A 12,263-nucleotide genomic window follows, 5' to 3' on the forward strand; every position below is an offset into this window, starting at 1 on the left:
CTATGCACGTATATAAGTATCAGAGACCAAATTTATCCCCAACCCTGTCTTAATCCCAGTCTTGAACACAAATAAGGAAAATAAGACTTCAAAATTATCATCAGTCTCCAGCAAAAATGAAAGAAACTGAAGACAATCAAAATTATCATCAGTCCCCATCTCAATCTCAAAATGGAAAACATACTTGCAACATACACTGTCAGTATATTCTGATTTTAAAATATAGAGTAGCAAGTGCTTCTTCAAGAAAAAAACATATTAAAGGACAAAACCAGTTAAACCAAAAAAAAGGGGAAAAATCAGTTATCCAAAAATGGGGGCAAAACGACTCAGAGATTCATTGTTCATCATAGTTTGTATATGATCATAGTGGCAGCAACAACCAAATTAGAAGAAAGCAGGAGGATACAATATCAGAGACCTTAACTTTCGATCTATGTGTAATGTACTGGACGGCATACATCATATAGATTAAGAGGAGGAGAATTATCAAGGCTGCTAAACAGATTAAAAAAGTGAGGGTTTGGGTAATCTTAGAAGTGAAACGATAAATGGCACCAAAAAAAAAGGAAGTGAAACGATAAAGATACCAATCATAACTTCTGTATGCTAGCAGAAGCAGCAGTAGTATACTACCTAAAATAACCATAAACTATTTTAATTTATCAAACCATAGACCCTCATCATGATCTTGACGCAAATAACTTTCATCACGTAAATCTTGAACCGATCGACGCTTGACAGAAATAGGAGGCAGTTCATCAAGTTGATCATATTCTTCTTCGTCAACTACTCCCTCGACACCAAGAATACGCCTTTTCCCATAACGAACCACGGATGATCTCTTATCTAAAGGATCTTCAATGTAAAATACTTGTTTCGCTTGAGATGCAAGAATGAAGGGTTCATGTATATGTCCAACAACATTAAAGTTTACCGAAATGAATCCCATATCGTCAACGGTGACACCCTTATCACAATCTACCCATTTACACCGAAACAAGGGTACACTAAAAGTTACATACTCAAGCTCCCAAATATCCTCAATTTTCCCATAGTACGCCCTTGTGATGTCTACGGGATCCTTACCTTTTCCAACATATTCTTCTGATGATGCAAGAAGAGTCACTCCACTATTTTGCATTGTACTCTTCTCATCTTGTCGGCTTGTGTAAAAGCAAAACCCATTGATATCATACCCTTCAAATGATGTGATGTTCGATTTAGGGCCATATGCTAACCAGCGTAAGTTAGCACTTACATTATGAGATTGTGTAGACAACTCACTCATCACCTTACCTTTAAACCACTCCGCAAAAGTCCGACTATGTTCATTCAACAACCAGTCATCGCGTTTATGTGGATTTTGGAGCTTCAGTAAATCCAGGTGCTCGGTTAAATAGGGATGGACCTCTGTCATATGTTGTAAAACATATAAATGTGCTTTCTGAAAAGAATCGCGGTCCACGCTCATTTGTTTCTTACCCAAAGTACCCTTTCCTAAGAGTCTACCTTCGTGCCGAGATATGGGAAATCCAATAGGCTGAACATCTGCCATATAGTCAACACAGAATTGAATTGTCTCACATGCAATTGTTGCTTCAACAATACTACCTTCAGGACGACAACGATTTTTCATTCGTCTCTTATAAGTACCCATTTCTCGCTCCATCGCCCACATGTTTCGTTGAAACACCGGACCACAAAGTTTAATCTCACGCACTAAATGAATGACCAGGTGTACCATGATATCAAAGAAAGAAATCGGAAAGTACATCTCTAATTCACATAAAGTCACAGCAACATCCGCTTGCAAGTCATCTAAGGTGTCAGGATGAATATCTTTTGAGTTGATTGCATCAAAGAAGAGGCAAAGCTTGGTGATGACTTGCCTAACATGCTTAGGCAATACGGATCTAATGGCCACAGGAAGCAGTTGTGTAAGCATAACATGACAATCGTGAGATTTCATACCAACTAACTTAGAATCTTTTATTGAAACAAGACGACTTATGTTAGAGCTATATCCATGTGGTACCTTGACCCCTTTTAAAGATTCACAAACAATCATCTTCTCCTTCTTAGAAAGAGTCGTGCAAGACGGTGGTATATAGATACGTTTTCCCTTCTCAATTGGTTTTAACTCGATACGCCCCCTAGCAGCCATGTCATTTCGAGCTTTTACCCCATCCTTAGTCTTATTCGGCATATTGAGCAATGTTCCAATTAAACTATCAAACACGTTCTTCTCCACGTGCATGACATCAATGCAATGCCTCACATACAAGTGTCTTTGCCAATATGGAAGTTCCCAAAAAATTGACCTCTTTGTATGATATACTCCATCTGGTGGAGGTACGTACGGTTTTCCAAAAGCGTAGTTATATTCTTAACCTTATCGTAGTACTCTTCTCCACTCAAAAACAAAGGGGGTTTCCTATGCTCCGTTTTCCCATAAAAAGCCTTCTTCTTCTTTCGATATTGATGATTTTCCTGTAGAAAACGACGACCACCTCTGTACGAAAATTTGCCACCGTGTCCAGCCAATCGATTGAGTGTCATCCCCGCATACCGGACATCCCTTATCGGTCTTGATCGATATCCGAGAAAGGTTACCATAAGCGGGAAGTCATTAATTGTACAGTACAACATAGCATGCATTTAAAACCTAGAGCTAGTACTTGCATCAAACACCTCTACCCCAACGTTCCACAAGAGTTTCAAGTCTTCAATTAGAGGAGCCAAATACACGTCAATGTCATTTCCAGGTTGCTTAGGTCCCGAAATTAGGAGTGTTAACATAATGTATTTGCTCTTTGTGGTAAGCCAAGGAGGGATATTGTAAATTATCAACATTACTGGCCAACAACTATGTTGGGTACTTAAAGTTCCAAATGGATTAATTCCATCGGTGCAAAGTCCCAATCTTAAATTTCTAGGCTCAACAAGATCAGGAAAGGTTCGATCAATTTTTCTCCATTGGGGAGAATCGGCTACATGCCTCAGTCTGCCATCTTTATTCCTGCCCTTTTGATGCCACAACATGTACTCCGCATCTTTTTTATTTGAAAAAAAGCGTTTAAATTTTGGTATTATTGGCAAATACCATAATGTCTTCACAGGACTCCCCTTCTTCTTGCCACCATTACCATTGTCTACCCTCTTGTATCGTGACTCACCGCACTTTGGGCATTCTTTTAATTCACTATACTTTTTACGTACAAAATACGAGTCCTTCACGCATGCATGAATCTTTTGGTAAGACATAGATAATGGGCATAGTAGTTTCTTGCATTCGTATGTGGTGGAGGGAAGCTCGTTACCTTCCGGCAACATTTGACACAAAAGTTCTAACAAGGAAGTAAAACTCTTGTCACTCCACCCATTTCCAGCTTTCAATGTGAATAGTTTCAACACAGCTAATAAAAGAGAGAATTTAGAACCATTCGGGTATAAAGGCTTCTTGGAATTATCAACCATTCTCTGAAAAATAATAGGGCACTCCACAATATCTTCTTCAAGATCCTTCATCAACCCGTCAATATTATCATTATCAGGCTCTATATTATCATCCATATCAATATTTTCAAAGATTTCATCATCATTTTCTACCCCGACATCAATCTGATCCCCATCTTTATCATTAATTCCAAAATTTACGTTGGAACAAGTATCATTAACACTTTCTCCATGCCATATCCACACATTATAATCTGCTTTAAATCCTTTTAAAATTAAATGTTCCCGCAATTCATCCCTAGAATTCACCTTTTTACGATTTTGACATAAGGTACACGGACATACGAATTGATTATCTCCATGGAGTCTTTGATGTTCGACGGCACAACTAAGAAACTCCTCTAGTCGTTCAAGATAAACAAAATCACGCTTTCCATACATCCAACTTCGGTCCATAATCTAGTTAATAAACACATATATTAATGGGTATCTACGTCAATGATGTATAATAATCAAATTAAATGCACTAAACTGTTTCATGTAATAAAAATTAACCATCATTTAACGAGAAACTGAAATTGAATAAAGATATACATACCTTCAAGTGGCAATTAAGTAGCTTTGTAAGGTCGAAATAGAGAATTTTGGTGGAGAGAAAGCCTGTAAATAAGGATGATTTTAACCTTTATTCAAAATTATTCAAAATAAAAGTGATAACTAAAAAAAAACATAAGAAAACAGAGCACTAGACAAGTTTTGAACAGAAACAAAGAGTGTTGCCATATCCCAAAAATCTTCTGGGCAACATCTGTAAAGGTTGTTAAATGTCCAAGTCGAACACTATGTTCTTTTGCACTTCACTTCAGTTCCATTAAGTTTAAGTCAAATACAATTACAAGTTTTAGAGGCTAACTATGATCAACCCACTTCAATCTATGCACCACATTTGCACGAGATGGTGGGAGAAAATTGGGCAGGACCCATCTCAATAAAACTAAATTAATCTAGATGTACAAGTGTAATGCATAAACTGCATAATCCTAGTCAATCTTTTACAATCCTCAGTCCTTTAACTGTGGGAAAAAAAAGAGAGAAACAAATAAAAAAGTTTACATAACATTATTATACAGAAAAGCCCTAAAGTTTGAGTATATTAATAAACTAACTACACCAGGATAAAGATGGACCAACCATACTAACAACAGCAACTGCAGCAATGCACTCACAGGAAAGAATCTACTAAATCTACTCTCTAACTCTTTTCCACACTATATATACTACATTTTCTTTCATAACATTCACTCAAACTTGTCAATTTTATTCCACAAAAATGAAATTCAAGATAGCCGTTTCGCCACCTACACCGGAATCTTGTGACGATGAATACTGCCTTGAACGGCTCTTGTTTGTTCCTCTTCTTTCTTTAAACCTATATGATGAAATGGTAATATCAGAGCTTTCAGAAAATTGAGATCTACTTTTTAAGTGAATAACTTCCAAGTTTGTTTTGCACAAAAAATAAGGAACATAATAAGGTGTGCCATGCGGCCACAAATAACATACAGAAAAGGAAAGGTTCCAAGGAGAAGTTTAAAATATAAGATTAAACGCCAACCACGAGCAGAAAAATGCACAACAGAAGCATACATTAATGTCGAACTAGGGAACCGGAAGATAGTCAGTCAATCTGTATTCCCCGAGAACCAAATAAGGGAAAATCAAGAGCACAAATTAGCATTACAAGCTGGAGAGATAGAAGCTGAGAAAGAAGAGAAAGGCTGGGTAATTGCTTCTTCACTTAAATCAACAGTACATAAAAGTGTCATACACAGAAGGCTATGTTTGAGACATAGCACAGAAAGCATAATATTTTTCTGAATCAGAAAAGATGTTTCCTTCACAGTCTCTTCTCTAATTCTACCTTTGTCATGCGACCTTCCCTCTTTTTTTTCCTCTCTTCTGGGAAAGCGTCAAATTAGTAAGGGCCCAGTATGGATTTTCATACACATATCCAACAGTCTAGCGATAAAATAAGAGTGTGACCAAAGAAGTGAAGAGTCGAAGTATAGCATTTCAGAATTCAGACTGTACAAGAAGAAAAATGTAGCTGAATCTTCTCAGAATATTACAAACTCAGAAGAAAGCAAATGATAAACACAAAAGCAAAATGAGGAATAGATGTACAAGTGTAATGCATAAACCGCATAATCCTAGTCAATCTTTTACAATCCTCAGTCCTTTAACTGTGGGAAAAAAAAAAGGATATAATTCACCAAACTTATCTACAACTTGTAAGTTTTGCTCTTGAGTTGAATGAAAGGATATGACAGCCCGTCAAATAAACCCGTATAACGGAAGCAATAAACCACGATGGAAACAATACAGAAAAATTCAATATTGACATAATTCTCCAAACTTACTATTACTTTGGACTATTAACATAATTACACACTTACACCAATACTATCTCTATCTCTATTCTTTAATTAATCTTCTAATGTGTCAATCTTAAAATTTAGGACAAATTCACATAGGGAGAATTAAGAACAAGCTCCCAGGATGACTGAACTATTATAAAAAGTTCAAATTTTGCATATAATCAACTAACTTCCTAGCTTGACCGGTAAGGTCATTAAAATTAGTTTCATTACAATCAATTTTAAACCTTTTTTTTGGCATTGAAGTTACTTTAGACTTTCTTTGCACAAGGAAAATTGAAGACTTGTACTGGCGACTTGTACTAGTAATCAAAATGATAACAAAATGATAAGAGTATATACATCAAGCAGATGCAGTTGTAACTGTAATGATAAGAGTAAATGCTAGACTTGGGATACTGCCAAAATCAACTCATACTGCTCAGATCAAGTGATTATAGCCATCGGATTGTATGCATAATAGCAGACTAATAGTTACAAAATGTCAATCTAGGTGTAAAAACTGTACCCATACCCACCCATCCAAACGGATCTCTTTCGGGATAGTATCCAAGTAGGCCTACCTGTAACTAGACCTAGCGAAACTGGCTTAATTCTAAATAAATCGACTGAACACAGCAACTAGAATATGATTAGAGACCCAAACTGACATGTACACGGCCTGAACTTTGTTGGACCCGACATTGACACAGCTGACCCAACCCAAAACCAGTTGGACCTGATCCAGTATGCCATGAATTGACCCAAAACAAACATTTAAAATTATATGAGAGCGCAATAATATTCTTAGTTCTCAAAATATAATTGAAGAGAAATTTGAAAATTGAGAAGATTATTGTGGGACAAAGGGGTAAAAAAAACCTTGATAAACACTAGAAAGGACCTGACTTAGACCCAATTGACCAGAACCTTGATAAACACTAAAAACACAAGAACCGTTAACAAAATGGCGGGGATAAAAATTAAAAACGAGCATCAATCCCAAAATACACAGAACTAGTTTCACACGGCAACAACAAGAAGTATGTAGTCAGTAACAGCAAGGGAATGAATTCTAACAATCGGAAATTGTTGTTTTCATCAGCAGTAGCATAAGACGGTGTTAATTGTAGCATAAGACGGTATTACTCGTAACAATTAACGCAGCGGTGCGAGCCCTAAATCGCTATTTGAATTCTAAAAATCGCAAATAACATCAGATTGCTTTCACATATTACACAAGTGACCAAATAGTTGACACATGTAATTGACTACAGCATATGTAATTGAAAAATAATTGGAGAAACAATAAGAAAAATTTGGATGCAGGCATACCTGATTAATAGATCAACGGGGTCAAAGCAGGAAATTGATTGAGGGGTCGGCAGGTGTGCGTGACGACGGGTAGATAGGGATTGTGGTGGCCGGATAAAGAGGAGGCGACGACCACAGAGCGTTGGTTTGTGTTGTGGGAACTGTGAAGCAAAGGGTTTTCGTGGGTGAAGGGTTTTGAATTGCGTGGGAAGTATGGGGGTAACTGAAAGGTCGGTCATACTATTACGTATTTGTCGCGTGAAGGACTCGTTTTAGTAACATCGGTTTCAATCGATGTATTTTAAAGATCCTTAAAATAATTGTTAAGGGTTATTACCTCGGTTTTAAGAAAACTGATGTAATGCCAATATATTAACATCGGTTTTCATATAACCGATGTTAATATAATATAAATAACATCATTTTGATTTTTAAACTGATGTTAATAATTCTATTATGAACAATTACATCGTTTTTATTAAGAAATGATGTAACTAAGGCGATGTCAATAGGACTTTTTGTACTAGTGGAGCGTCTTGGTTTGATTGATCCGCCGTTGAAACCAGAAGATTATCATGTCAGAAGTCTCACTAATCGGCGACGGCGCTACAGTTCTGAGCAAGGATCCGATTACTGGCGAAATATGCTGATTAGCGGAACAGGGTCTCACATTCGTTGGTCCTTACCATGGCTTCATTTGAGCTCACTTACCGAGCTCGCAGATACTGATCATACACGGTATGTCACTTTGTTGGGCTTGGATCACCCTGTCTATTTTTACCCGGACCGAGTGCTTCGCCAATTCGGTCATCAACAAATTGTCCCTGCAACGGAGGCTTCGCGAGGTCCTGCTTTTGTTATTTCTCAGGGTAGATGTCATACTTGGCTCCATGCGTGGCGCCGAAGGACCGTGTGGCGCATTCCCGAGCCACGCGAGTCTACTTAGATTTCCCCTTCATATCTCAAATGGACTACAGAACCGGGCCTTAAAGCAAGGAAGAAACTATAGAAAGATGATGCCATTGATCGGGAGAAGCGTGACAGGGGGTTAAAAAATCGACAATTCTTTACTGGGCCGATTCCGGGCCCGACTAAGACCGAGACTAGGCCTGACGAGAACCCTAGGGCTAAACCTGGTGCTCCTAGCGTGTGGGACCGACTGGGTACTACAAGTGGTGACGTTCCGACACTTGCAGAGATACTTGGCCCTCGACCAAGCGTAAAAGAGAGATTGGGCCCGCGAGAAGACAATGTAGTCCCCCCGAAGAAACGGGCAAGAATGATGATGGGTGAGACATCGTCTCGTAGTGACGGGACACGCGACCCAACTAAAGATAGGCGGTAGTTACGGCTCTATTATTTAGTATTACTATTATGCTTTTATTTGCTTTCCTGTTAGTTTGATTTGTAATGGGCGTCGCCCGGATTTATCAAAATAAAAGACACGTATTATTTATTAGAAATCCTCAGTTTCTGCATTGAATATTTCATTTTTATTGTGGTTGTACCCTTTTCAAGGGTTGCCTACGATATCCGCTTTTCAACGAGAATCAAACCGAGGTCGTAGTTCTCTCATAAAACATTTCGTGGCAGTGGCAACAAATGCCAAACTTAAAACTTATTCAAATACATCACAATTCAAGTGTTATTTCATAACTTTGAGAGTGAGGTCTTAAGGATAGTATTTCTTCAACTGATCCAGATTTGTTGGATTCGAGAAATCATTTCCATCCAAATATGTCAAACGTACCGCGCCTCCTGTGAGTATCTTCTTCACGAGATAAGGACCGGCCCAATTAGGCTTAAACTTCCCTCTTGGATTGACCGGTAATAGAGCCCTTACTGATTTGAGAACTAAGTCGCCTTCATTAATTCCCCTGGGCTTCACCTTCTTGTTAAAAGCCCGCTCTATCCTTTTCTGATAGAGCTGAACATGATACAACGCATTCAAACGACGCTCATCAAGCAACACCAACGAATCATATCTGGCTTGGACCCAATCCGCTTCCGGGACGTGGCTTTCGAGCAAGATGCGTAGGGAGGGTACTTCCAGTTCGACTGGTTGTACTGCTTCCATCTCGTAAACTATATAGTACGGGGTTGCCCCTGTGGCTGTTCTGATAGATGTTCTATATCCCCACAACGCGAAGGGTATCTTCTCCGGCCACTCCTTGTAATTGTCAGACATCTTTCTCAATATAGTAGCCACCGTTTTGTTAGCGGCCTCCACTGCTCCACTTGTCTGAGGTCGATATGGGGATGACTTATGATGCTTGATTCTATACTTTTCAAGTATAACGGCTGTCTGTCTCCTTGAAAGTGAGTTCCATGATCACGATGAACTCGTGCGGCACTCCGTCGGCGGATGATGTCATTACGAATAAACTTGGCTACTTGCTTCGCATTTACCACTTTGTAACACTTGGCCTCTACCCACTTGGTAAAGTAATCAATAGCGATTAGGATATAACAATGCCCTCCTGTTCCAGAAGGGTTTACTTTTCCGATGATGTCGATTCCCCAGGTCGAGAAAGGCCAAGGTGACGTCATGGTGTATAGCATAGAAGGTGGTACATGTTGAATATTCGCAAATATTTGGCAATTGTGACAATTCCGGACATATCTGCGACAATATGTTTCCATTGTTGTCCAATAGTATCCTAACCTCATGATCTTCCGAACTAGCATGTGGGAGTTCATATGCGACCCACATTCCCCGTCGTGGACTTCTTCCATGACCTTTTCTGACGTTGTCTTGTCGACGCATCGCAACAGGACACCTGTCTTTGTCTTCTTATACAATTGTCCATCGTTAGTTTTAACGAATTGGGCGGATAACATTCGCAATGCACGCTTTCCACGTGTATCGAGGTTTGCAGGGTATTCTCCTGCTTCTTTGAATCTCACAATGGATGCATACCAAGGTTGGCCGCTTTCCTCTCCATCATCGACGCATTTATATAAGCTGGTGAAGACCTTCGTTCGACACACAATGGCATGCTATCCATATGATCAGGGATGTTTATCAACGCTGCCCGATTTTGATGATGCGTCGCCGAATCGATTTTCCTCCCTTGGGAGGTACACGTATCGCACCTCTTCGAAGAGTTTTTCTAGCTCTTCTATCTTAGCCTGGTAGGGTGCCAGGCAGCTACTTTTGATCTTCCATGACCCCGTCACTTGATTAATGACCAAGGAGGAATCCCGTGCATCGTCAACTTCATGACTCCTAACTTGTTAGCGGTCTGCAAACCAAGTAGGCATGCTTCGTATTCCGCGGCATTATTTGTGACGGCGAAGTCCAATTTGATCGAAACTGGTACGTGCTCTCCTCTCGGTGAAATGATAAGGACACCTATTCCGCATCCCATGTTATTCGAAGCCCCATCGAAATATAGATCCCATGCATCATCTTCGACATGGACAATATCCTCATCTGGGAACGACCAAGTGTCAATAATGTCAGTTTCTTCGATCGGATTATCGGCCAGAAATCGGCAACGACCTTTCCTTTTATCGCTTTCGTGGCACATATTTGAGATCGAATTCCGATAGCATGAGGGTCCATCTTGACATTCTGCCGCTTAGCACCGGCTTTTCAAACAAGTACTTGATGGGGTCTATTCTGGAATATATACTCACACTGTAGCTGAGCATATAGTGACGTAGCTTCTTCGTTGCCCAGACTAAAGCTAGGCATGTCTTTTCTAATGCTGTATACTTTGATTCATACTCCAAGAACTTTTTACTAAGGTAGTAAATTGCTCTGTCTTCTTTGTCAACGGTTTGTGCCAGCATTGCTCCCATCGCGGTATCTGTAACTATTAAATACAGTGATAGAGGCAAGCCGGCTACAGGCGGACTGAGAACTGGCGAAGAAGATAACACTTCCTTTATCTTATCAAATGCGGCTTGGCATCGGTCATCCCACATAATATGCTCCCCAACTTTCAATTTATTAAAAATTGGTTCGCAGATCATAGTTAACTTTGAGACGAAACGGCTTATGTATTGCACTCGGCCTAAGAAACCTCGAATTTCTTTCTCGGTTTTAGGATGGGGCATTTCCATAATGGCTTTAATCTTTGATGGGTCGATTTCGATGCCACGGTGGCTAACGATATGACCCAAAAGCTTGCCAGAGGTGACCCCGAACGCGCACTTCTGTGGGTTTAATCTCATATTATACTTTCTCAACCTCTCGAAGAATTTTCGTAATGCCATCAAATGGTTATTACGTTCCTTCGATTTTACGATCATGTCATCGACGTAGACGTCTACTTCCTTATGAATCATATCATGCAACAACGTTCGTTTTGTTCTCTCGGTAAGTCGCGCCTGCATTTATTAATCCAAACGGCATCACTGTGTAGCAATAAGTGCCCCATGGTGTTGTGAAAGCAGTCTTGTGCATATCTTCCTCGGCCATTTTTATCGGTTGTAAGGCGTACCCATCCATAAAGGATAATAATGCATGGTTAGCGGTATTGTCAACCAAGATGTCAATGTGAGGTAACGTAAAGTCGTCCTTTGGACTAGCCTTATTTAGATCACGAAAATCAACACAGACCCGAACCTTTCCGTCTTTATTTGGGACCGGCACCACATTAGCTATCCAATCTGAGTATTCTGATACTTTGATGAACCCGGCCTTGAACTGTTTATCAATCTCTTCTTTGACTTTCAAAGACCACTCGATACGCATTCTACGTGGCTTCGCCATCTTGGTTTGAACCCTGGCTTGATCGGAATCTTGTGCTCCGCAATTTCCCTATCAATACCCGGCATATCTTTGTAGGACCAAGCAAATACATCTTTGAATTCATTCAACAATTCAACAAACCCCTTCCTTTCTGCGGGATCTATGGTTGTTCCTATCTTAAGCTCCCGAGGCTCTAAGGTAGTCCCCACATTAACAACTTCGGTATCTTCGACACGAGCTTCTTTGGTCGTATTCTTCCAACCCTTTTACTAATCGGGAGGCGGTTCCACCTCCTCCTCTTCTTCTTCCACTGTCTATCCTCGACCTCATTCTCAACGTTATTAAAACAATCAATTGAATCGCAATATAAA

General features: G+C 39.7%; 3 protein-coding genes across 3 annotated transcripts; all 3 read right to left on the reverse strand.

The window, feature by feature from the left end:
- LOC141630649 (uncharacterized) lies at positions 1-2,260 on the reverse strand. Its single transcript, XM_074443427.1, has 2 exons — positions 672-2,260; positions 1-196 (listed from the first exon to the last, which is right to left on the reverse strand). The coding sequence occupies exons 1-2, from the start codon at positions 2,258-2,260 to the stop codon at positions 1-3; spliced, it is 1,785 nt and encodes a 594-aa protein (XP_074299528.1).
- A 401-nt stretch (positions 2,261-2,661) lies between these two features.
- LOC141630650 (uncharacterized) lies at positions 2,662-3,915 on the reverse strand. The gene has a single exon (XM_074443428.1). The coding sequence runs from the start codon at positions 3,913-3,915 to the stop codon at positions 2,662-2,664; it is 1,254 nt and encodes a 417-aa protein (XP_074299529.1).
- Positions 3,916-8,862: 4,947 nt separating this feature from the next.
- On the reverse strand, positions 8,863-11,171 carry LOC141630651 (uncharacterized). Its single transcript, XM_074443429.1, has 3 exons — positions 10,833-11,171; positions 9,856-10,190; positions 8,863-9,502 (listed from the first exon to the last, which is right to left on the reverse strand). The coding sequence occupies exons 1-3, from the start codon at positions 11,169-11,171 to the stop codon at positions 8,863-8,865; spliced, it is 1,314 nt and encodes a 437-aa protein (XP_074299530.1).
- Positions 11,172-12,263: the final 1,092 nt, after the last annotated feature.

Source organism: Silene latifolia, chromosome Y, assembly GCF_048544455.1.
Source record: "Silene latifolia isolate original U9 population chromosome Y, ASM4854445v1, whole genome shotgun sequence".
NCBI lineage: Eukaryota > Viridiplantae > Streptophyta > Magnoliopsida > Caryophyllales > Caryophyllaceae > Silene > Silene latifolia.

Bases quoted from the DNA above. Each gene is read 5' to 3' on its own strand.
- LOC141630649 (XM_074443427.1), bottom strand. From the start codon at position 2,260: ATGCACGTGGAGAAGAACGTGTTTGATAGTTTAATTGGAACATTGCTC. The intron at 197-671 runs GTTTGATAAATT...ATATACTGACAG, and splicing joins GATCATGATGAGGGTCTATG to TGTATGTTGCAAGTATGTTT.
- LOC141630650 (XM_074443428.1), bottom strand. From the start codon at position 3,915: ATGGACCGAAGTTGGATGTATGGAAAGCGTGATTTTGTTTATCTTGAA.
- LOC141630651 (XM_074443429.1), bottom strand. From the start codon at position 11,171: ATGATCTGCGAACCAATTTTTAATAAATTGAAAGTTGGGGAGCATATT. The intron at 10,191-10,832 runs GTGAGTATATAT...TCATATGGATAG, and splicing joins ACTATATGCTCAGCTACAGT to CATGCCATTGTGTGTCGAAC. The intron at 9,503-9,855 runs GTTAGGATACTA...CTCACTTTCAAG, and splicing joins CTAGTTCGGAAGATCATGAG to GAGACAGACAGCCGTTATAC.